Consider the following 25941-nt stretch of genomic DNA (forward strand, 5'->3'; position numbering starts at 1 on the left):
TTATTGGCACAACCTTCGGCAACTCCATCACAACAAACATAAGTATCGTTCAGTGAAAGCACAACAAAAATAATATTCCTATCTCTCCCAAAAAAAATGATGGTCACAAAAAGAAAAGCACTTCAGTCTATAGTAATGAGGCCTTATTCTGACAAACAGTTAAGCAACAATGCAAAATGAACTGGCATTCCATATCAAAATAGCTATGCAAAATACACGTAAAACTTAGACTTTGGTCACTCAATTTTTATTATTGTTATTTTTATTCTTCTTGTTATCATGTTAACTCTACTTTTGATTGAAAATTTTACAAATTTTATTACAACGAAAACATGAAGAGGGGTTTTAATATAAAATGACTATAACTTGTAACTATAACATTTATCGTTTAAGAACTTAAAGAACGTTTAAGTCTTTCTATCGGTGGATCACTTTAACAGAAAGAATGTTAATAATGCCATTTGTGGATTTATTGTTACAATAAACAAATACAGTACTTACTGTATGTACAGTATGTTGTATGTATATATCCGTCGTGTGTCTTATCTTTCCATTCGGACAATAATTTACAGAAAAATATGGCATATTTTAGAGATGGTTTGAATTGCGATTAATTGTGATTAATTACGATTAATTAATTTTTAAGCTGTAATTAACTCGATTAAAAATATATATATTTTGAATGATTGCGAATATTTTCAGTCGTCTATCACTGAGGACACAGAAATGATAAAATATTTACTTTTAACTAATTCATTGCAATGCCAGTCAACAGCAGCCAATCAGTTTTCTCAAAGCAATGTTTCTACATAATTAGTCGATTATTGGAGTATTTCTTGATTGATTTAATAACTGATTAGTTGTCATCAACCGTGGAAGCTCCTCTTTCGAACTTTAGAAATATTTACGGACTGATAAAGTACAATGATTATGCACTTACATTTCTAAGAAAATAAATCTTAATTATTGATGTGTTATACTGTATGTGATTAAGAGAATTACGTACTGGATAGTGGGTGCTCGTTTCCCATCATACAACACTTGAAAGTTAACGGCACGCGCATATTCCGTCAGACTTATGTTTTTCACTTAAAAAAAAAAAAAAAATCAAACGGATTATGGCTTTACAAAGGCACTTACAAGCAAATGTTACACTGTCAACCCGGTGTATTAAAACGTAATCTCACCATGCTGCGGTTCCCGCTGGTGTCCCGCAGGGCCAGCCTAAACTCTCCGGCCCGGCTCGGGTCCATGCTGAGCTGGAGCCGCAGAGACTCGCTGTCGGCTCCGGGCAGGCACAAGGGTCGGATACCGGAGTGGGACACCGACACGCGGACTGACATTAAGACGGTGCTGCAGCAAGCCGACGAAGAAGCGAGCCCGGCGTCGCAGGCTCCGAGCTGTGAGGAAGCGAGCAGCGAGACCTGCGGAGCCCAGCCGCCCGAGCTGAGTGCCATGTCGCCGCGGAATGGAGAGAGCGTCAGCGACAACTTAGAAGGTCCACCGGTGGGAGGGAGAGGCGCGTCTGCTCTCGGGCCGGTCGTAATTTTCCGCCTGCTGGGCTAATTGTTCCATTTCTACCCGAAGCTATTTACCAGATACGGAAAGGAGAAAAGAAACAAAACAGGAAGTAAACGCGTAGTAAGCGCGTACGTCCGCGATTTTGCTCCGTCAAGAAACAACGCCTGTATTGGCATAGAAATCATATAAATAGAACTAGATGTATAAATGCACAGAGTGAGTCAACCGGAACCAGTGTCGTCATTTGTCGGCCATTTTGCTACGGAGCCCAGATGGTAGACCTACGTTGAAAAGATGTCGATCTTATATCGTTGACACAACCTGACGTTTGCACCCTCAATCATGTTGTTTCAACGTTGATATCCCTACAAAACCTAAACTTCATTTCGATTATTATAGTATTGTAACAACACTGAATCAATGTTATGTTTTCGACCAAAACGCCCGGTCATCCATATTTCAATAACTTTTTGAATCATATTTCCAGGTCAATCATGAATCAACTATTTGTCAACATTAGTTCATCAACTATAAAACAATGTTAACCCAACCATCGCCTGACATACCATAGAACAACGTTGTTTCAACGCAACTTGAAGTCGAAAATTTCGACGATGATTTTGATTAGTGCTGCAACGAATAATCGATTAACTTGAGTATTCGATTAGAGAAAAAATATTCAAATTAAATTTTGCTGCCTCGAGTATTCGTTTAATTAAAGTGGGTTTGTAATTGTTTGCTTTGAAAGTGTTTGCCTTTAGTTTTATTGATATGAGTGGATACACTGCCTTCTAGTCTGCTTCATTTCACATAGCTGAATCCAGCTGCTCCCTGTTAAGACCAACATAAGCTAAGGTTTTGTTTGAGATGTTTTTTTTTTTTAAATGCATTCGTAATTTAGTTTAAAGGTCTATTTAGCCGTTTTTTTTGTTTTTTTTTTTGGGGGGGGGGTGTTTAAACTATTTGTTAGGAGCATTGTAAAAAAAAAAAAAAAAAAAAACGTTGGCATTTTATAGCATTTAAACTAGCGGACTTTTGCTATGTAAGTTGGCCAATTGTTCTTTTGTTGTACATATATCCTCATTTATTTATTTTGTATACCGTTAGAGGCTCAGGTCAGGTATTTTAATTTTATATGTTCCTTATCCGATTACTTGATTATTCGCACTAACTAGTTAACCGATTAATCGACTACTAAAATAATCGATAGCTGCAGGCGTAATTTTAATGGAAAATCAACGTTTATTCAATGTCGGTCTGCTATCTGGAAATTTTCAAACGACTTGGTTTTCATAACTTCAGAAATTCTGCTCATTAAATGCATTTTAAAAAATTCTAATGATGTTTTCAACATCCAGCCTGATGATTAATAAAGTTTGTTACAAAACCGTTCGTAAATCGGCAATAGGCAGGAAGAAGGGTGTGTTTGGGCGTTGTTTAGGATCATTGTCTGTGTGAGGATTGGACAGGAGGATTCGGGAGTTACTGTTGTCAGGGCAATGAGGGTTGTGGATTTTGCCACCTCAGCATCAAAGGGGCTCACGGAGTCTTGTCAGTTGCGTTATCAGTTGGATATCGGGCGTTCTCCGGTGTTCCTTGTGTTGGAACAGGACGTCCCGCCATTTGTTCTGGACTGTCCGGGAGAACTGATTGCGAGAGTTGGTGGTGCAGATGTGGGCTTGTCAGCGTCAGTCTTGCTCAGTCAGTTGCATGATGCACATGTTGGGCTTCAGTAATAAGAAGGCGTCATGTATCTCTTATGTCCTATATTCTGCTTGTTTTCCTTAAACTATGGTGAAAGTGCTAATTATTTTATATTGGGTGTGTCAGAGTAATACAAACAATCAAACAGTAAATATGAGAAACGATACTATTCCCTCATCGACTGTATTAAGTGTGTTAGAATAATGCAAACAGTTTGACAGTGCCTATGAGCAAAAGGTACTTCTCCTTCAAGGTGGATCATCTGCACAGGTGGGCATTCATGAAAACACGATGGTTGCAAGATCACAAATGTACTCCCCCACTTAGGTACGGGGGTGTCTCGCATTACCCTAAGTCTCACATTACTGAAGCCTCCCCCTACAACCAAGCGTACAGACAATTTCAAATGAAAAGCAAGGATTAAAATCAATGTTTGACACCTTGCATTCTTAGGACATATTGTGACATATTAACCATTTCTACTTTTGAATATGCACTGGCAGTAACACATGCAGACTGACAGTGGCAAACCACAGTTTAAATATGAACCGAGGGATCATTTTGCATCCAATCACATTAAAGCATTCAATACAAACCCCAAATCATCCCTGTTAATTAAGCACATATTCCTGTATATGTTTAACCACGAATCCATCTGTGAGTGGTGCACAGTTGGTCGACCAAAGAAGAGCTTCAGACATGCAGGAGATGAGTTCCCATGTGCAAACTGCGCGGCCGTCCCAGATGACGGACCTAACGGAACGAGCGGCTCGCATTAAGCAGAAGCTGGAGCAGGTAGAAACAGACTTCGAAATGTGCTTTCATTTGTTGTTTTCCAACTAATTGTTGCATCCAGGGAGTGAAGAAACCATATAAGGATGTAATAGATGTCTCCTGGGGGGACCCTCAGAGGGCTGGCATGAAACCTCTCTCCTTTGTCAGACAGGTAAAAAAAAAGTGGGTGCTGAAAGTATATTGTTTTGGTGTGTTTATATAAAAATATGTGCACCTGGTGAGGCAGGTGCTAGCTGCTTGTTTTTACCCACAACTCCTGGACGGTGACAACCTGCCCTTGGATGTCAAGCGACGAGCGCAGGAGCTGCTCTGGTGTTGTGATGGCGGCAGTGTAGGTAAGTAGGGACGAATCACCTACTGGCATTTGAGTTTACATCATACAGTGGGGCAAATAAGTATTTAGTCAACCACTAATTGTGCAAGTTCTCCCTCTTGAAAATATTAGAGAGGCCTGTAATTGTCAACATGGGTAAACCTCAACGATGAGAGACAGAATGTGGGGGAAAAAAATCAGAAAATCACATTGTTTGATTTTTAAAGAATTTATTTGCAAATCATGGTGGAAAATAAGTATTTGGTCAATACCAAAAGTTCATCTCAATACTTTGTTATGTACCCTTTGTTGGCAATAACGTAGGCCAAACGTTTTCTGTAATTCTTCACAAGCTTTTCATACACTGTTGCTGGTATTTTGGCCAATTCCTCCATGCAGATTTCCTCTAGAGCAGTGATGTTTTGGGGCTGTCGTTGGGCAACACGGACTTTCAACTCCCTCCACAGATTTTCTATGGGGTTGAGATCTGGAGACTGGCTAGGCCACTCCAGGACCTTGAAATGCGTCTTACGAAGCCACTCCTTTGTTGCCCTGGCTGTGTGTTTGGGATTACTGTCATGCTGAAAGACCCAGCCACATCTCATCTTCAATGCCCTTGCTGATGGAAGGAGATTTTCACTTAAAATCTCTCGATACATGGCCCCATTCATTCTTTCCTTTATCAGGATCAGTCGTCCTGGTCCCTTTGCAGAAAAACAGCCCCAAAGCATGATGTTTCCACCCCCATGCTTCACAGTGGGTATGGTGTTCTTCGGATGCAATTCAGTATTCTTTATCCTCCAAACACGAGAACCTGTGTTTCTACCAAAAAGTTATATTTTTGTTTCATCTGACCATAACACATCCTCCCAGTCCTCTTCTGGATCATCCAAATGCTCTTTAGCGAACCGTAGACGGGCCTGGACGTGTACTTTCTTCAGCAGGGGGACATGTCTGGCAGTGCAGGATTTGAGTCCCTGGCGGCGCACTGTGTTACTGATAGTAGCCTTTGTTACTGTGGTCCCAGCTCTCTGTAGGTCATTCACTAGATCTCCCCGTGTGGTTCTGGGATGTTTGCTCACCGTTCTTGTTATCATTTTGACGCCACGGGGTGAGATCTTGCATGGAGCCCTAGATCGAGGGAGATTATCAGTATGTCTTCCATTTTCTAATAATTGCTCCCACAGTTGATTTCTTTACACCAAGCGTTTTACCTATTGCAGATTCAGTCTTCCCAGCCTGATGCAGGTCTACAATTTTGTCTCTGGTGTCCTTCGACAGCTCTTTGGCCTTGGCCATAGAGGAGTTTGGAGTGTGACTGACTGATATTGTGGACAGGTGTCTTTTATACCGATAATGAGTTAAAACAGGTGCCATTAATACAGGTAACGAGTAGAGCCTGGTTAGACGTCGTTAGAAGTTAAACTTCTTGGACAGCCAGAAATCTTGCTTGTTTGTAGGTGACCAAATACTTATTTTCCACTGTAATTTGGAAATAAATTCTTTAAAAATCAAACAATGTGATTTCCTGTTTTTTTCCCCACATTCTGTCTCTCATGGTTGAGGTTTACCCATGTTGACAATTACAGGCCTCTCTAATCTTTTCAAGTAGGAGAACTTGCACAATTGGTGGTTGACTAAATAAATATTTGCCCAACTGTATGTACTAGTGGTATACAATCATAATGGCATCATACGAAAGCTTTTGACAACAATACATTGGCCAATATTACAAAGGCTACCAGGATTTGATTTTGATTTAAGGGTTTTTTGGTCAATTTGATATGGTATCATATGCATATTTAAACAATCCGTTATATTTCACCCAAAGCATAATTAATTACAAAGCAATTTTGACAGTTTTGTTGTTGTTGTTGTTGTTGCTAAAACACTCCAGACAGTTGAATGAAAACCATTCTTTAGTTTGGACAAACCGGCACATAGACTGTACTGTTACATTCAACATATCAATCCAGGATGATTAGATATTCAAAAATTTTATACAATATCATTTTGAAAAGAGGTTCCTTTTTTCTCAGGCTCATATACGAACACTCCGGGGATTTCCGAAATAGTGGAGAGCATTGCTGAGTTCTTAACCAGACGAGATGGCATTCCAGCTGATCCTGGCAACATCTGGATCCATCCTGGTTCACAGATGTCACTCATGGTGTTCAACTCATTTAACCCTTTCGGAGACAGTGGTCACTACGTGGACATCTAATCAAAGTTATCATTAGCTTAAAGCTGATTCATTGCCAGCCCAGTTCACTGCGTATGTGTTGTGGTAGTTAGTAAAAGAGGGAAATTGATATGAAAACACCTATTGAGAGCAATAAGCGTCCAATCCATTTGAACTCGGAGGGGCTTGAAATGATTGAATAATCGTTTCCAGCCCCAGAAATTTCTAAAGCATAACAAACAGGCAAACAAACAAAAAATACATTCCCAGAGTAGATGACAGAGAATAGCGTACCGCACGTAACATTTGCTCATTAATTTTCATGACGTTCGCAACTGTTGCTAGGGGGGTCAAGCTCGCGTTTGTCCCTCATGCTAGATGCATGTAAATAGTAGTGATGCACGATAATACATTTTTCAACCGATACCGATAACCGATAATTTCCTCCTCATTCCAACCGATAACCGATAATGTTAAGCCGATAATTCTATTAAAAAATGTATGTAAAATTTTAAAGTATACACTAAAGAAAATATTACTGTGCAAAAATATAATTTATTGCTCTTTTTTTCAACATAAAATATGAACAAGTCGTCAATTCCAACATCTAAATAATGACAAGATTGTCTGACATTGTGTAATGGTAAACTTTTGGCAACAATTACTTACAGAGCAAATACCTAAGTTGCACAAAAATGCCTGTAAGCCATTCCTAACATATATAACATTAATACACTGCAAAACACACTTCCTTAAAACTAGTCAGTTTTAAGTGTAAATCTATTGGAAATAAGTGAAATTATCTGCCAGCGCTTCAAGTGTATTTCTCTCAGATTTCTTGGAAGAAAAATAGCTAGCTGAAAATAATCTCAACAGCCTTATTTTAAGCAATACATTGTCATACTTAATCCTAAAAAAAACTTGGAAGAAGAAAAGATTTTGAATAATATTTGTGGCTACAGAATATTATTATTTCATTGCAATAGGAATGTGCATATTTAAATTGATAAGTGTTAATACGTGCCAATAAGTTTTGATTATCTACTGTGACTGTAATTGAGCAGACAAATAAGTTAAATTAATTTGAAAAGTGATTGCTAATGTTATATGCTTTGTTGCACACTGCGAAAATGATTAACTCAAAAGAGCAAGATGTCATGTACCCATTCTGCAGCGCTTTGTTTACATTTGCGGCACTCACGACATTTGCTTTACAGCAGCTAAACCTATACACGGCAGTACTATTTGGATGAAGTTGGAGCTCGCATCTCCGTGCGTGTTGTTTTGTGCCTGAGTTTTGTTAAGCCGAAAATAAAGGCAGCGTTACAAAGTCATCTGACCGCTCGTCATTTTACATACTGAATGCATTATTGACTGGCTGACTTCGTTTTCTCCATGTTTAAGTTATCATCTAATCACTGTGCCGTCATGATAAGCTTGCTTACTGGACATCACTTTTCCAAATGTACATGGTGAAAATGTGATTGGCATGTTTTTCATGAAGAATGGTGGTCGTATAAACTGCATTATTTTTTTATCCAGGGCTTTTGCTCTCGGGTCATTTCGGTAAAAAAAAAATCGTGTCTCGTCTCGGCGGCGTCGGCGGCTACGTCCGTACCGGATAATCCGCCCGCACTGGCCGGTTCGCTGCGGCGTATTCGGGGCCTGGCTCTGCTCACACGCCGTGAGAGAATGCTTGAGAAACCGGGGTGTTCGCCGGAGGTCCTGAAGCCGGGGAACCGGGCTCTGCCCGCCCCGCCAACGGCTAGGCGGCAGCGGCCTGCCGGACCGGCCAGAGCGGCGGGCTCCGTCGGAAGACGGCTACTTGCAGACTGTCGGTCTCCAGTCGTGCCGGTGTTTAGCCTTAGATGCGAGTTTACCACCCGCCTTGGGCTGCTTTCCCAAACAACCCAACTCTGTATCGTCTCAAGCCCCGTAGTTTAACTTAGTGTTTACAATAGCTTTAGCATTCCCGCTAGCAGCAGCCTCGTATTCGTTCCAAAAATCTTTGTGATGCAGTTTTAAATGGATGCTGGGTTAGTGGTTTTGAATGAGGACGCTTTCTTTCGGCTTCATGGAACTTCTGCGGTACAGGTTTCGCAGATGACGAGAGCGTCGTTTTTTCAGTAACAGCCGCCATAATATTCAACTATTTCTTGTCGTGTAACTCCGCCTCCTCAACCCCTCCTCCCTCAGGGGTTTCAGAGAGGGGAGGGGTTGAGGAGGCGGCGTGCTGAATTCTTCGGTTGTGCACATTTGGAGGCTAAATCAAGTATATAATTATCGGATTGCATTATCGGTTGAATTTTTTTATTATCTGGATTATCTGTGTGACGTCATAATTGCCATTATCGGCCGATAATTATCGGCGACCGATATTATCGTGTATCTTTAGTAAATAGTGTATGAATGAGATGTTTACCGAGCTAAACCTACCAATTCTGTCCGAAAATGATGTCCCTGGGGCCAAATTCACTGGTGAAAAGAAGCAGCCAAAGAAACACTTTTAATTTTTTATTCTTTTGATCGATTTACACTTCCTCCTGACTAAAGTTGATTTTTTTTTTTTTTTTTCCTTAAACAACAGAAAAGGTAACAACAGTGGCAGTCGGATACCATTTTAATTTTTTTCAGGTCATTCATTGTTAGACAGAAGCAGCATGGCAAAACGTCACGCTAAAAAATAAAATATCAAAATGTCTTCCCTCTTCGGGGCAGAATGTGGCAGGCAGTGGATCTGTAGGACCATGGCCCCCCAAAAAAAGTTTACTGCATATGAAGGTGAATGGCTTCACCTTGCTGGCGTTAAACTGGTCTTTTGGACATCCACACAAGCTGATCCATTGTTTATATTTTTTCCTCTGAGTTTTTGGCTTCGGAAAACGTATAAAGAAAACATCCTTCATATATGGTAATGTCTAGAGTCGTTCCTACAAGTTCCATAGCAGCAGTGTTTAGTAGGCATGTTCTGTTTTGAAAGATTACTGGCAGAAAACAAGCAGCACTAACATGGTTGCATGCGAGGGCGTTTCTATGTTTGAATCCCTTCCGGTTTACGATAGTGACGTCACGCAGCCTTGCGGTCTAAAGATAGTATTCGTGCGGTATGCTATTGACATTGTACAAAAAATAAAAAAATAAAATTATTGCCATTTGTTTTTATTCTTATTTTTTTTAATTGCATTAAGAATTATATTTTTTATAACTACTGGCTTTGATTTGCATTTTTTGAAATTCTTTTTCAATAATAACTATTTAAATAATTCATCCCCCACCCCAAAACGTATTCAGTACTCCAATTAATTTATTTTATTTAAAATTATCTATGTATTTTATTTTCATTGCCCATCGTAAAATCCATGCGGGCAACACTAATACAGTGGTACCTCTACTTACGAACGTCTCTACATACGGAATTTTCAGGTTATGACAAACCTCAACACGAAATTTCAGGATTCAAAATGCAAAAATACAGTATGGGCTGCTACTCGTAGCTTCTACAGTTGACTGAATGTAACATACTTATAGCTGCTCTGCTATTGGCTATTGCTAAGCATCCTCGTGGCATCCAGTTAGCTAAGAGGGACCTCTACTGTAGGTGTGTGTGCGTATACCAATGTCCTCTTTATTCGCCGAGGTGTTCCGACAGCTTTACGTGAGTGTATTAACATTATTGCACAGTAAACATAAAATGAGAGCTGTGCATAATCTAATTGTAACATGTATTTGTGACATCTTTTGATGCATTTTTATGCTTTTATCAAAGATTATGTCTGAATTTTGGGGGGCTTAGAATGGATTAGGACATTTCCCTACTTACGTAACTTTCAGTTTAGGAAATTACTTCCAGAACCAATTAATTTTGTAAGTCGAGACCACTGTACAACAGTTGGATGTCAAAGGAGGGCAGCAAAATTTACCTCCAGTAGGTCGAATTTGGCCCGAGCTGCTAGTTTGAGGCTCCTGTCCTGGCATGGATTTAATAAAAACATATAAGGGAAAAAAACCTCATACACGAAAAGTTTAATCCTTCATTTGTAACTCATTTGCTGCCATTAACGGCGTTAGGGTCCAATCTACATAGCGATTAAAAAGAATGTCCTCAACTCGTCACACGATGTGTCATATATGGAAAAGCATTACAAAATTCAGGCTTGGACACAGGTGTTGAACATAACTTTTACATGGAATTCTTCACTAACACTGCTTAGAATGTTGCAGTCCACTATGTTGATTTGGAAGGAATTCTCATATAAACTCGATGTTGTCCTTGCTGCTGGTGATGGCCCCATTTGAGGACTGTACTAGTAAAACACGAAATCAAACTTGAAGTTATGTTCAATATATATGTCCATGTTTTTCATTTCTGACATATCACGTGATGATTTTAGGACATTCTTTTTGAATCACCCCATATTTTGAGTTGGCTGGACTGGTACTGAATGAGATTGAATACCAATTGACTGATGCACTGTGTTAATCCCATCTAGAAGATCCTGTCGCTGCTAGTGCACAGTGAGGCATCCCCCAAGAGCGGCGTGCTCATGCCGGTGCCGGGACACACAACAACCCCCTTGTCTGTAGAAACCCTGGGGGGCGTGGTGGTCCCCTACTTCCTCGATGAGGAGTGCGGCTGGGAGATAGGGGTGGATGAACTGCGACGCGCGCTGGACTCAGCCCGGGGCGTGTGCCAACCCGTCGCTTTATACGTCATCAATCCAGGAAACCCCTCGGGTGAGAATGTCAGAAGCCCAACACTTGTAAGTGTTGTTTGTCTTTATGTTCCCCAATGTCCTGCATCTTCAGGTCACGTTCAGAGTAGGAAGTCGATGGAGGAGGTCATCAGGTTTGTTGCAGAGAACAAACTCTTTCTTCTTGCTGATGAGGTGAGCCTCCAGAAAGTGTCTTATGTTTAATTCAGATTAGTTGTGAATAGATCCAACACATTTTCAGTTTTCAAAGAATCTTAAATGTCAGAAGGTAGAGGAGGACAATATATCAACTCCATACAGGAAGGCAGGAGCCCAGATTTGAATGCTGGCCTCCCTGAACCAGGTGAGGTAAATTCTGCCTAGCTACAGGTGACGACGATGTCATCAAATCTGTCCAATAAAAAGTAGCTCCAAATGTTTAACGCCAGGGGTGTTAGCAGCAATTGTTCATTCGCTGCCAGCCCCCTGAGTCAAATTGGATGTTTATCACCGTCAATAGCAGTGAAACATGTTCACTTAATGCCTGGCTTCCCAGTTGAAATAGATTTTCTGTCTATAACTGTCAATGACGGTGAATGAGTGAAAGGCTACAAGAAACAAAGTAAACCAGAGTTCTAAGGATATTGCAACAGATGTATTTCCAGTACTGAAACAAAAGTATTTTTGGACAACAAAGAGAAAATTTTCAGCAACAGCAAAAAGAGTCAAGAAAATCAATCCCAAAATAGCTCAATTTACCACATTGGAGTATTTATTATTTGTTTTTTTTTTAAATGAAAGTTCGTTTAAAAAAAAATGAAATGCCAAAGTTTCCTACAATGTTTTCAACATGTGAGATTTTGATCCTTGAGCAAATGGAGAGGTACTGTTTAAGTGACTAACTTAAAGCTGAGAAGTGCAACAGGATGTAGGTTGAAAGTAATTGTCAATATTTTCATGATTTGATGCAGGACTATCAAAATTTGGTAGTGGGCCGTAGTTTCGACACCACTATTCTACGCCTCTGATAATTTGTAAATTTTGGAAAATAAACAACTAATCGTATCATATTAAACACTAGAACTACAAAGGGTGGTCAAATCACTTTTGTATCCAGAGAAGGGTCATCTGACTCTAATCAGCATATCTTTTGTTAGCATTGAGGTCCTTATTCGTCATTCCTATTTACACTTGCAAAACCACAGGGTTGGATTGCTCCAATTAGCATATTGAGTGTTTGCAGGGCAAAGCTGCCTTGGCTTTGTCGGACAGTGGACCGCTCAGGCAGGCAATCGGGTGGACAACCTTTTTACGTATGTTTTAGTGTTTGGTAACTGCCCTGTATGGTTGTCTAATGTGATCGAATTGTGCACGATTTGACAAAATTGGGAAGATAATAGAGCACTTTTTTTTAGCTGGGGATTTGTTGCGGAGGACTGTATGACGTTATGTAGCGTACTGAAGGGGGCGTTGTGGACAAGTGTCTGAACTTATCCCCCAGGTGCTCCCAATCACCTTGATTAACACTTGGTTAGGTGGATTGGTGAAGCAGAACACTTGGCTGCTATAAATACAGCCTTGGGAAGGCACCTGAGGAAGTCCCGCTTCGTGGACGGACTCCGCACTGAGGGAAAAGTACTAAAGGAGCGGTGGATGCATTTTTATTTTTTTTTTATCCATTTTTATCACTGTTTTAACTTTTTTTAGAGACACTATGAGAGGTGGCCCAGCAGGGCCTTGGGAGGCTCAACCCCCTGGAGGCCTGCTCAGGTGTATCCATTTTTGTGGTTTGCAGTGACTTTTCCATGCTTTGTTTTTTTTCCGTTTCTAGTGCATGCTGAACCATGGAGCAGTGTCCTCTGTTCAGGGGTGATATGAACGCCACGCCGCCCTGCCCTGGCTGGGACCGAGGCAACCCTCTTTTAACATGTTTTTAGCCTGTTTTATTGTTTTTAAATAAACTCTGGCGTGTACAGAGACGCCTCGTCGAGCCTCCTCCATGCCGCTGTCTCAGGGGTAGAACGAACTTCCGCGTTCGTTATAATTAATTACAGCATTGAGAAAGAGCAGCTGTCATTACAGCATTGAGAAAGAACAGCTGTCTCAATCTCTCTGAATATTTAGGTGCACTGTTTCTTGTATGTATGGAGCTATAATTGTCATATTGCTGATGATGGATGGCTGATGATGCACACCACAAGTCATTTTTTTGCACAAAAAAGCTTTTTATTCAATAAAGAAACATATGTGGAAAAAGAACAAAAGAAACTATATACAAGGGATTGTGTGATAAAAAACAAACAAAAAAACATTTTTATGTGGTGACATATGACACTTCACCCTTTTCCCTTGGCTAGATGTTGGAGGTTGTTGCCGAAGCAATTTTTCCTTCTGTGTCTTCTTTGCGCCCACATGAGAGTTAGCCAATTTCTTTGCAAGACCCACCAAGAAGTCCACCTGTCTCCCTTGCCTTCCGGTGCATGCCTGATACAACACATATGCATTCAGTGCTGCAATGTCAATCATATTGTAGAACACGGCGACTGGCCATCTCCGTGTTCAATGAATCCAAGGAAGCCCTGGATTTGCAAATATTCAAGATGCTAATTGCAGCTATCCAGAGTGACCCCCCCCCCCCCCCTTCACACCTAGGCAGCGACTCCACAGGGGTGTGTAGGGGGGTTTGTCTGCTTGATTGCTTGTCTGAGTGGTTTGACAAAGCCAAGTAGTCAGTTTGGTATCTGGGTCATCCGACGCCCTTCTGGTCTTTCGTTATAGCGTTAACAAAAAATATATTTTTTGAAATAAAAATAAAACTCAAATCCAAATCAATTATTAAGATTTAGGGAAAAAACGTTATATTTTTTTATTCTAAATAAATAGATATTTGTCAAAAACAGTAGTGATATAAAAATGATTTGTTCTATATACCCCCAGGTGTACCAGAGCAGCATTTATGACGCTGAGAGGGAGTTTGTGTCCTACAAGAAGCTTCTGTGGGAGCTGGGACCTCCTCTGTCCCACACGCTGGAGCTGGCCTCCTTCCACTCTGCATCCAAAGGCCTCCTGGGAGAGTATGCACAGCTCACGTGACACGCAGCGAGGCTCCCTTTAGGCCCACGTGGTCACGGCCAGCCTCGTTTTCCTTCCAGGTGTGGTCTTCGAGGAGGATACGTGGAGCTACTCAACATAGACCCTGCCGTCATGCCATACGTCCAGCAGAGCTTCCATATGGTCACATGTTCTCCCGTCTACGGGCAAATTGCTCTGGCACTCATGGCCAAGCCCCCACAGCCGGGAGATCCATCGTACCCGCTTTATAAACACGTGAGTCACATTCCTATTCAGACATGATCCAAAAGATTTTCGCTTGTCCACCGGGAACAATTCCTTGTTAAAAGAGAGACGTCAACAGGAAACTGAGTGCGCGAGGAGCACGCTGCTTGACAACGTGAAGCGAGTTCATCAGGTTTTGAATAGTCTGCCTGCAATCAGGTGCCAGCCAGTGCAAGGAGGAGCCTTTGCCTTCCCTAGACTGCTTCTGACACCGAAAGCCATTAGCAAAGCTAAGGTCATGCCGCCTCATACGATTCATTCTTGTCAGATGACAGACTTGGACTTCAACTCAGAAACTCAATTTGTTTCAGGAAGTGGGCATGCAACCAGACACATTCTACTGTGTCGGACTGCTGGAAGAAACTGGATTATTTGTGAGTCCAGGATCTGAGTATGGACAAAAAGAAGGCACCTACCACATCAGGTTAGGATTATAGTCCTTTATGGCCCAAAATCAGTACGTTTGTCAGATTGGTCTCTTTACTGAAATTCCAGAGGGCAGTTCTGATAAACTCATACCACTAGTGTGTTAACACAACGTCCTCGTATATTTTTGTGGTACAGGATTTGCATTATGACTTCTGCTGACATCATGGAAGAACTACTGAGACGCCTCAGCGCTTTTCACTTACAGTTCATGAAGGATTTTGAATAAATCAAAGACTTTTCACGAACAACATTTTTTAACCAATGACAATCATTATCTGTTGTCATCTTGTGAGAGCTGGTGTCAATGACAAATCTCTGAATCTGAATCATTTTTGCCTGATTGAACCCTTCATGGTTATTGTCTTCTAGTTATAAAAGTGGAAATAAACCAACCAATACAAAATTGTAAATTTACAAGTAAAATCCAAAAAAGAAGGGGGTAAAAATCCTTGCAAACTATAGTTTTAAATTATTTTATTGTGTTTCATGATCAATCTTATGTACAGCACTTTGATACAACTGTGGTTCTTTTTAAAGTGTTTCATAAATAAAATTGAGGGTTGAATTTTCATTCAGTTTAACTGATATGAAAATATTTATACACGAAGATGAATGCTAGAAGTCAACTCATGAATGAGTCTGCACAACCCAAATGAATGAATTTCTTCAATAACTCATGATATCACAGTCTGCTGATGCAAAAAAAGGTACTTGGGAGGGGGGAGGGTCTAATAAACTACAAAATCATGATCAGTCCACCTCACTCTCATTACGAGGCCATGGGTTGGCATCCGTGTGGTTGAGTAGCTCCACCAGCAGCGAGATGAGCTTGCCGTCCTGGAAGTGACGCGCACCGGCGGGCCGCCTGAGATTGCGACGCAGCATAGCCTGGACAGACATGCGCAGATCCCACAGCAGCTCCCACGTAGTAGCAGACAATTGGCAACGGGTTAGTGAGTGGCCGGCGAGCGCAACTTCCACTTCGTTGCCGCTTACTGAAAAAAAGATTTTCAATGGGCAGAGAAATGATTAAAATCACGGCTAAAATAACATTTAAAAATAATATTAACTCGTTTTAAGTTTAAGTTGAAAGAAACTAATTTAAAAATGACTTGACAATACAGTTATACAATTCATATTTTTTTCCAAAAACAAAATTTTAACTCATTTACCAAACGTATATACAGTGGGGAGAACAAGTATTTGATACACTGCCGATTTTGCTGGTTTTCCCACTTGCAAAGCATGTAGAGGTCTAATTTGTATCATAAATTCTTTTCAACTGTGAGGGACGGAATCTAATACAAAAAAAAAAAAAAAAACAGAAAATCACGTTGTATGATTTTTAAATAATAAATTTGCATTTAATTGCATGAAATAAGTATTTGATACATCACAAAAATCGAACCTAATATTTGGTACAGAAACCTTTGTTTGCTATTACAGATGCCAAACGTTTCCTGTAGTCCTTGACAAGGTTTGCACACACTGCAGCGGGGATTTTGGCCCACTCCTCCATGCAGATCTTCTCCAGAGCCTTCAGGTTTCGGGGCTGCTGCCGGGCAACACGGACTTTCAGCTCCCTCCATAGATTTTCTATCGGGGTCAGATCTGGTGACTGGCTAGGCCACTCCAGGACCTTAAGATGCTTCTTACGGAGCCACTCTTTAGTTGCCTTGGCTGTGTGCTTTGGGTCGTTGTCATGTTGGAAGACCCAGCCACGACCCATCTTCAGGGCTCTCACTGAAGGAAGGAGGTTGTCAGCCAAGATCTGGCGATACATAGCCCCATCCATCCTCCCCTCAATACGGTGCAGTCGTCCTGTACCCTTGGCAGAGAAGCAGCCCCAAAAAATGATGTTTCCTCCTCCATGTTTCACGGTTGGGATGGTGTTCTTGGGGTTGTACTCATCCTTCTTTTTCCTCCAAACACGGCGAGCCGAGTTTAGACCAAAAAGTTCAATTTTGGTCTCATTCGACCACATGACCTTCTCCCATTGCTCCTCTGGATCATCCAGATGGTCAGTGGCAAACTTCAGACGTGTCTGGACATGCACTGGCTTCAGCAGCGGGACCTTGCGTGCGCTGTAGGATTTTAATCCATGACGGCGTAATGAGTTTCCGATGGTTTTCTTCGAGACTGTGGTTCAAGCTCTCTTCAGGTCATTGACCAGGTCCTGCCGTGTAATTCTGGGCTGATCCCTCACCTTCCTCATGATCAGTGATGCCCCACGAGGTGAGATCTTGCATGGAGCCCCAGAACGAGGCAGATTGACCGTCAACTTGAACTTCTTCCATTTTCTAATAATCGCTCCAACAGTTGTTACCTTCTCACCAAGCTGCTTGCTTATTTTCCTGTAGCCCATCCCAGCCTTGTGCAGGTCTATTATTTTATCCCTGATGTCCTTACACAGCTCTTTGGTCTTGGCCATTGTGGAGAGGTTGGAGTTTGTTTGTTTGAGCGTGTGAACAAGTGTCTTTTATACAGGTAACAAGTTCAAACAGGTGCAGTTACTTCCGGTAATGAGTGGAGAACAGGAGGGGTTCTTAAAAAAGAACTAAGAGCCGAAATATTTACTAGTTGGTAATGTATCAAATACCTATTTCATGCAGTTAATCCAAATTTATTATTTGAAAATTATACAATGTGATTTTCTGGATTTTTGTATTAGATTCCGTCCCTCACAGGCGAAAAGAACTTATGATACAAATTACAGACCTCTACACGGCTTGCAAGTGGGAAAACCAGCAAAATCGGCAGTGTATCAAATACTTGTTCTCCCCACTGTACACACTCCTTCAAAATGAAATAATTTTAACCAAATACACATTAATATTTTGAAAAAAAGATTACAAACAAGTAACAATACAGAAATAGAATTAATTCAATCAAATCATTAAAAAAATCTAGAATAAACTGGTAATACAGTGAGGAGCAGAAGTATTTGAACCCCTTGTGATTTTGCAAGTTCACTCACTTAGAAAATAGGTAAAGGTCTGAAATTTCAATCATAGATGCATTTCCACTTATTGAGACAATCTAAAAAAAATAGTCCGGAACTCACATTGTATGATTTTTCGATAATTTATTTGTAATTTACCAGGGTTCATAAGTATGTGCACCCCTGAGAATCAGAAATAATTATGACCCTCAAAGGGTTGTCAGTCTACCTTTAAAAAAAGTCCACTTTGACCCCATGAGTAACATCCCACCCACCACCCATTTGAGCTCAATATTGTCACCTGCGGATCCCACAGTCAGTCATAATCCAACTGCTACCATGGGCAAGACCAGAGCGCTTTCGAAAGACACCAGAGAAAAAATTGTTGAGCTCCACAAAGCTGGAAAAGGCTATGGAACAATTGGAAAGCATATTGGTTAGAATAAATCAACAGTTGTAGCAATTGTTACATAATGGAAAAGGCTAAACATTACTGATAATCTACCTCGGACTGGGGCTCCATGTAAAACCTCTCCTTGTGGGGCATCACCAGTGCTTAATTTGTAAATCATAAGGTGCCGGAACGCAAAGTACATATGACAGCGCAGGGATGACGAGACCGGCACAGGTCCCGGAACATACGCAGAAAATGGTGCTGAAACAACACGCAAATGCCCACTTGCCTTACTGTGGGACTTACAAGCCTAAATTTCAGATAATATCCATGGTATACCGGTAAATGTCATGACAACAATTTACATTTAGGCTATACTCTGCACAGCAGGGGCCCACATAACCACAGGTGGGACTTACAGTACACAGTCAGCAATTAGTTTCTCAATAGGTCTAACTTGTAAAACATTAAAAAAAAAAAAAAAAAGATTGGCATGGCGGCCTATTAAGTATGCTTACCATATTTAGTTGTCCACAACATTTCTAGTCATCGTTGTTGCTTTTCTGACTCGTTTGTCACCATCTTCCTTCTTTTTGAAAAATGACAGTAAATGTAACTATCGTTTTGGCATGTTGAAATACCGTTTGAGCCTAAAGTTTTTTTTTTCCTTTTTATGTCAGGTGCTGTTTTGTTGGTCCAGCTTTTCAGTGTATCAACAAATCTCCGACTCTTTCAAATGACGTTAAATTTTTATAAACATTGTTACCAGCATCCCCAAGGGGCGGCTGTGCCGTTTCAGTGTGACCGCCATTGCCAATTTGGCGTAGAAGAAGAAGTGGGCGAGCATAAGGGGGAAAGAGGGAGCTCTGTGTTGACTTAATACGGTTCGGAGTTGAAAGCACCACTTACCAAAAGTGCAGATTGGTAACAACACGCAATTCTTGGGATATGTTCTGTAAATTAATCTATGCACAATATATTTTTATACATTTTTAAAAAATTTTTTTATATTGTAGCATAACCGGGGCTGTCATTGGCACGGTAATTTATGTGTCAACGCTGGGCTCTTATTGGTGTACCTGTGTTAGGCAATTCCTTACTACTCGGCGAAACGTCCTACACAATGCTTAGCACGCTTGCGCAAGCATCCGCACGCATGCGCACATCAGTTAGAAGCGGGGAGTACTCACTAATTCACTATTTATTTTTCTTATTTAGTTTTTTTAGTACCTTTTCATTGCCTCAAAAATACCTTTTGCATGTCTTACCCTCTCATACTTTTAACTAGAGGTGGGAATCTTTGGGTACCTAACGATTCGATTACAATTCAGAGGCTCCGATTTGATTATAAATCGATTATTGATGTCACCCAAACCCCCCCTTTTAATGTTTTGTACATTAGTTCCAAAATAGTTTAAAAATCATATTAGGCTAAACCAAACTAATATTTAAGTATCAAGTTAATAGTTAAAAACATTAAATAAAATACTCAGGTCCCCATTCTGTATCAGCAGCTTTAAACTACATTCAATTAATTTAATGATGTGAATCAGCCGTTAAAGTTGATAAAATTGCTCCTGTTATTCCATAATTTCCCTTATGTCTACTTACAACATGTCAAAGTTTTAAAACTATTTCATTATTTAAAGATAGATTCAAGTCAAGATTTTGCTGATTTAGGAGTATTTCAGATAAAAAGTTAATTAGGTTCGCTACAACTGAGCCTTCTAGAGAAGTCTACTGCTTTAAGGTGACAGCTGTTACTACTAAGTAACTACAAAACGGCAAGCCTGTCGTTTCGCATCTAGTTCTTTTTATATGTTCTAACACTGCAGTCGTCTGTCATTTAGCATTAACTTCTGCATATATGTGATATCTACTTTAGCCGTATGTTTGTAGCAACTAGCAACTGGGCGTTGTTTGAACCAGCTGTCGGCCGCAGTCAGGTATTTTTGTTTTTTTATCTAGCAGCATGAGTTGAACATGATATTTGCTTTAGGTCCGTTCCTCATTGAGTCCTGAAGACCGCGCTGACTGTGTTTTAGTTCTGCTTTACCTGGTATAATTCAAAAATCGGAATTTGGATGTTTGTGAATCGTTCTCGAATCTTCCACGGCCGAATCGCGAATAATCTAAGAATTGGAAATTTCGCACGCCTTTACTTTTAACCATTGTGTTATTTTTGTGTTAGCTGTGAAGCAGTTGACCACATTAGTCACGTAGCGTAGAACACCGGTGCGCCAGTGCGACGCTCCGATTGGTGGACTGCATAGCCGCCAGTATTGTTTTGCATTGGGGTGGCGGAAAGAAGAATAAAATGAGAGGGGTAAAAAGCCTCAAGGATCCTGTGTTCATTTCGCTACCAAGCTTTCACTTAGCAAGCGTTATAATATTGTAGCGACTTATCTGTTCCGCCCAAATGCTTGATGGGAAGTTTGGGCAACCATGACTTAGAGTGGTGGTTGTCCGTGTTATGTAATGTGTGCTGTGTACAATAAAGTATGCTGCCTCTTAGGGTCGTGCGGTGTATGTAGCACAATAGCAGCAAGTAAGCCTGTCGCAATATGCAATAATTCCATTTATCGCACGGTAAATAAAAATGAAGGCGATCATTTTCCCGCTGCGATTTATCGCCTCGCGTGCACCTGCGTGCGTCTGACGGGCTGTTAAAAGTTCGGCTTCCTTGTTACCAACTACGCAAAATGCATTTTAATTCTGTTTTTAGTTTAGTGCAGTTTAAGTTTAGTGCAGGTGAAAAAAAAGAAACCATTGAAATGAAGATGTGAATGATGAAGTTAAGGTGACAGTTCTTATTGTGGTAACATCACCTAAGAAATCGCCAGCTTCGTCTGGTTTCAAATAATTTATTCCATCCACTCGCCGAGTGTCCACTGCTGTTGACGCCAGGATCGAAACAGAAAGTAAAATAGCGCTCTCTTGCTCACCGTCAGCCCCGCGGTGCGTTCAGGTACGGCAAAAAAAGTACGCCACATTAGAACCCGATTCGTTACATTATTACAGGTACTGTACTGTATTATTGTTATTATTGCTATTATTATATTATTGTAATTCTGATTTTTATTCATATTTTATCTGTTTTGCTCTTTGTAATTGCTATTTGCAATAGTAACAGCAGTATTTATTAAGGATGTAGTGTGGGTTTTTGGGCTGTGGAACGAATTATTCATTCATTCATTCATTCATTTTCCATGCCGCTTTGTCCTCACGAGGGTCGCGGAGTATTCTTATGGGAAAATCCTGCTCGACATACGACCATTTCGACTTACAAACAAGCTCCTGGAACGAATTAACTGCGTATGTAGAGGTACCACTGTATTACACATGGAACGCCATAGCAGAAGCTATGAGGGGAAACGTTTTCATTTGCCTAGATGCTTAAATTATTAAGTGGAATTTTATTTTTCTTACAAACACATTTTATTTCTTCTGTGTTTCTGTGCAGTATTAATATTGTGGTCTTTTACTTAAAAGAGGCATGGTCTATTGTTTTTAGTTGCGATTTCCTAAAAAGTATTTTTGAATTTAAGAGTAAACATTTATTGCGTTTAAATGGATGTACATGAGCTATTAATATATACTGTATTCTCCCAGTGTTATTGTAATTTTTTTTTTTTTTTTAATTAGGGGGTGCAATAATATCGCATATCGCAATAATTTATGAAATAAATTATCGCACACTAAAATTTCTTACCGCGACAGGCCTAGCAGCAAGCATTAATGATTGGGTTAATCCTGGCATTCTTCTCCACAATGCTCACCACAATATTATTATTATTAATTTCTATCCACGAGAGGTACCGGATCAGGTCAAATTCCCGGAACACAGGGAGGCCAAAATCAAGAGGTGCCGGGCCATGTTCCGGCAAGATCCAGTTCAAATTAACCTGAGCTGGATGCACAGTAACAAAGGCTACTCTCTAAAGAACACTACGGTCCAATGGTTTAAAATCATGCATTGCAAAGAAGGTTCCCCTGTTGAACCCAGTACATGTGAAGGCCTGTCTGAAGTTTGCCAAGGACCGTCTGAATGATGCAGAGTGGTCATGGGAGAAAGTCATGTGGTCAGATGAGACCAAAGTAGAACTTTTTGGTGCAAACTTTACTTGTTGTGTGTAGAGGAAAAAGAAGGATGAGTTCATTCCCAAGAACACAATCCCCACTGTGAAGTATAGGGGTGGAAACCTCATGCTTTGGGGTTGCTTTCCAGAACAGGACGGTTGTATTGCATAAAGCAGAGGATGAATGTATCGTCAGATTTTGAGCCACAACCTCCTTCCCTCAGTCAGAGACTCAAAGTTGAGTCGTGGCTGAATCCTCCAACATGACAATAGGATTTACAGTTGTGGTCAAAAGTTTACATACACTTGTGAAGAACATAATGTCATGGCTCTCTTGAGTTTCCAGTTATTTCTACAACTCTGATTTTTCTCCGATAGAGTGATTGGAACAGATACTTCTTTGTCACAAAAAAACATTCATGAAGTTTGGTTGTTTTATGACTTTATTATGGGTTAACAGAAAAAGTGATCAAATCTCCTGGGTCAAAAATATACATACATGGATCTGAAAAAGCGAATCATTGACTTGAACAAGTCAGGAAAGTCACTTGGAGCCATTTCAAAGCAGCTGCAGGTTCCAAGAGCAACAGTGCAAACAATTGTAAATATAAAGTGCATGGCACTGTTTTGTCACTGCCACGATCAGGAAGAAAACGCAAGCTATCACCTGCTGCTGAGAGAAAATTGGTCAGGAGGGTGAAGATTCAACCGATAATCACCAAAAAGCAGATCTGCCAAGAATTAGAAGCTGCTGGAACACAGGTGTCAGTGTCCACAGTTAAGCGTGTTTTGCATCTCCATGGACTGAGAGGCTGCCGTGCAAGAAGGAAGCCCTTGATCCAAAAGCGGCACCTTAAGAATCGACTGAAGTTTGCTGCTGATCACATGGACAAAGATAAGACCTTCTGGAGGAAAGTTCTGTGGTCAGACGAAACAAAAATCGAGCTGTTTGGCCACTATGCCCAGCAATATGTTTGGAGGAGAAAAGGTGAGGCCTTTAACCCCAAGTACACCATGCCTACCGTCAAGCACGGTGGTGGTAGTATTATGCTGTGGGGCTGTTTTGCTGCCAATGGAAATGGTGCTTTACAGAGAGTATATGGGATAATGAAAAAGGAGGATTACCTTCAAATTCTTCAAGATAACCTAACGTCATCAGCCGAAGATTGGGTCTTGGTCGCAGTTGGGTGTTCCAACAGGACAATGACCCCAAACACACATCAAAAGTGGTAATGGAATGGCTAAATCAGGCTAGAATTAAGGTTTTCGAATGGCCTTCCCAAAGTCCTGACTTAAACCCCATTGAGAACTTGTGGACAATGCTGAAGAAACAAGTCCATGTCAGAAAGCCATCAAATTTACCTGAACTGCACCAATTCTGTCAAGAGGAGTGGTCAAGGATTCAGCCAGAAGCTTGACAGAAGCTTGTGGATGGCTACCAAAAGCGCCGAATTGAAGTGAAAATGGCCAAGGGAGATGTTACCAAATATTAGCGCTGCTGTATGTATATTTTTGACCCAGCAGATTTGATCACTTTTTTCTGTTCACCCATAATAAAGTCATAAAAGAACCTAACTTCATGAATGTTTTTTGTGACAAAGAAGTATCTGTTCCAATCACTCTATCAGAGAAAAATCAGAGTTGTAGAAATAACTGGAAACTCAAGAGAGCCATGACATTATGTTCTTCACAAGTGTATGTAAACTTTTGACCAAAACTGTATTTTAGATTTTGTCTCTAAGTGGAAATGCATCTATGATTGAAATTTCAGACCTCTACCTATTTTCTAAGTGAATGAACTTGCAAAATCACAAGGGGTGGAAATACTTCTGCTCCTCACTGTATGTTCTTGGCAACAATGAAAATCCAAACCACACCCACAAATTTTGGTTAAAAATGAATAAATGGCAAAAACGCCATTCAAATTTGAAGGAGCGCCACTCACTTGTCTCATTAACGTCGCAGTCTGTGAGCAACAGCAAGGCGAGCGGATGGACGGCAGATGAGTCGCGGATAAAAACGTTGCCGTTGGACTTGACAGCGCCAAAGAAGGTGAGCCATCGAAAAGGAAGCTCTTCATTTCCTCTAAAAAAAATAAAATAAAATACATCAGGGGAATGACGACAAGATATTTCCTGTCCTCTACGAAGTGAAGTGGCTCACCTGTTTACGGAGGAGCGGTGAAGCAAAACGTGGCTGCCAAGTGTGCGAAACGAAAGGCTGTTGGGACGAAAGCGCCCCCCTTTGGTCACAATGCCTCTCTTCACCTAAATAGGGAGGAAAGAAATTTAAACGTTGCTGTAAAATCCAAAATATACTTCTGTAAATTGGCCTCCATCTTGGATCAACCTTTTCTAACCCTTCAGAAACAAAGTAATACAATCAATATTGTGATGTTGATTTTATTGTACTGCTTGTTTTGTTTTATTTAGGTTTATACGGTGACATTGATTGCCCTAAAAGGTGGCTATAAATATAATACAGTGGTACCTCTACATAAAAATTAGTTAGTTCCAGGACCTGGTTTGTAAGTCAAAATGGTCTCATGTCGAGCCGTATTTTCCCATAAGAATACATTATAATTCAATTAATTTGTTCCACAGCCCAAACACCTATGTTAAATCCTTAATAAACTGCAGGTACAATTATAAATGAATTATAAATACAAATCGGAATAATAATAATAATTGGAAATAAAAGCGTTTTTATTGTCACCTAAACTTATAGGGAATGGCGAACAGAGGAGGAGACTGCAGGAGCATGTGGATACAGTGAGTCGTGTTTCTGTCTAATTTAATAAATGCATTAAATAAGACACACGTACAACAAAAATATGACAACATTAATAAAGCATTTTTTTTGTCATCTTAACTTACTAGTGAACGGAGGTCAGAGAAGACCGCGCGTGTGTGTGTGTGTGTCGGTGGGGACTAATGTTTTATGAGCACACCACACTCATTTTTCTAACATTTGCCTCTTAATTTCACTAGTAAGCATCACCCTTTTTGCCTTTTCTACCACCTGTACTAACCTTCTTTGGACACGTGTTGGTTTCTTTCACAAGAAAATCCGCCGTGCGTCCGTCTTGTGGGAAAACAATGAAATTGCGATGATGTCCTAACTCGTATTTCGAGCATGTCGTCATATGTCGAGACAAATGACGAGTAAAATTTTACGTTGGATGTCGAGGTACCACTGTAGTCTGACTTCTGAAATATTTAACTTTTTTTTTTAGTTGGAAACAAAAATAATTTTATGAAAAAAGTTAAAAACAAAACAAAAACAAGCTGTCAAACTAATCTAAAATTAAACCATAAAATTGGGATTTGGCAAATACATAAATGATTTAGTGGGGGTTGAAAAATTGATATTGTTGACTTTTTTTATGGATAAAATGAAAAGAGTTTAAAAAACATTTTTCATGAATTATTGAATTTCAAATCATAAATATTCTATTTTTTTGAACAGTTACCTCAAATCAACACACACACAAAAATAAATAAATAAAACAAGTCACGCAACCCCGAATATATAATTGAAGGCCGATTCGCATTTA

The 25941-nt window shown here is 40.3% G+C and overlaps 3 protein-coding genes across 4 annotated transcripts in view; 1 reads left to right on the top strand and 2 right to left on the bottom strand.

Annotated features, from left to right (window-relative positions):
- The window catches only part of LOC130930211 (ranBP-type and C3HC4-type zinc finger-containing protein 1-like), a 15781-nt gene extending 14105 nt beyond the window's left edge, over positions 1–1676 (bottom strand). Inside the window, exon 1 of one of the 2 annotated variants that reach the window (XM_057858004.1) lies at positions 1188–1676. In XM_057858004.1, the coding sequence (XP_057713987.1) occupies positions 1188–1457 (270 nt within the window). In that variant the 5' untranslated portion in view covers positions 1458–1676. The remainder of the gene's footprint in view (positions 1–1187) is intronic. The other variant, XM_057858003.1, reaches the window with a different exon arrangement.
- Positions 1677–2956: 1280 nt separating this feature from the next.
- Positions 2957–15579, top strand: LOC130930132 (alanine aminotransferase 1-like). The gene is made up of 11 exons (XM_057857883.1): positions 2957–4020; positions 4082–4171; positions 4247–4355; positions 6373–6503; positions 11006–11249; positions 11322–11401; positions 14144–14280; positions 14359–14533; positions 14622–14777; positions 14854–14966; positions 15107–15579. The coding sequence occupies exons 1-11, from the start codon at positions 3925–3927 to the stop codon at positions 15195–15197; spliced, it is 1422 nt and encodes a 473-aa protein (XP_057713866.1). The 5' UTR covers positions 2957–3924; the 3' UTR covers positions 15198–15579.
- dhx30 (DEAH (Asp-Glu-Ala-His) box helicase 30) overlaps positions 15429–25941 on the bottom strand; it is a 29360-nt gene continuing 18847 nt past the window's right edge. The window contains exons 17-19 of the mRNA XM_057857882.1: positions 24549–24652; positions 24331–24470; positions 15429–15966 (exon numbers count right to left, since the gene is read on the bottom strand). Coding sequence (XP_057713865.1) covers positions 15722–15966; positions 24331–24470; positions 24549–24652 — 489 coding nt within the window. The 3' untranslated portion in view covers positions 15429–15721. The remainder of the gene's footprint in view (positions 15967–24330; positions 24471–24548; positions 24653–25941) is intronic.

Source organism: Corythoichthys intestinalis, chromosome 14, assembly GCF_030265065.1.
Source record: "Corythoichthys intestinalis isolate RoL2023-P3 chromosome 14, ASM3026506v1, whole genome shotgun sequence".
Lineage (NCBI taxonomy): Eukaryota > Metazoa > Chordata > Actinopteri > Syngnathiformes > Syngnathidae > Corythoichthys > Corythoichthys intestinalis.

Excerpts from the sequence above, each read along its gene's own strand:
- LOC130930132 (XM_057857883.1), top strand. The coding sequence starts at position 3,925 with ATGCAGGAGATGAGTTCCCATGTGCAAACTGCGCGGCCGTCCCAGATG. Across the intron at positions 14,281-14,358 it reads TCCAAAGGCCTCCTGGGAGA|GTGTGGTCTTCGAGGAGGAT; the intron begins GTATGCACAGCT and ends TTTTCCTTCCAG. Across the intron at positions 14,967-15,106 it reads GAAGGCACCTACCACATCAG|GATTTGCATTATGACTTCTG; the intron begins GTTAGGATTATA and ends TTTGTGGTACAG.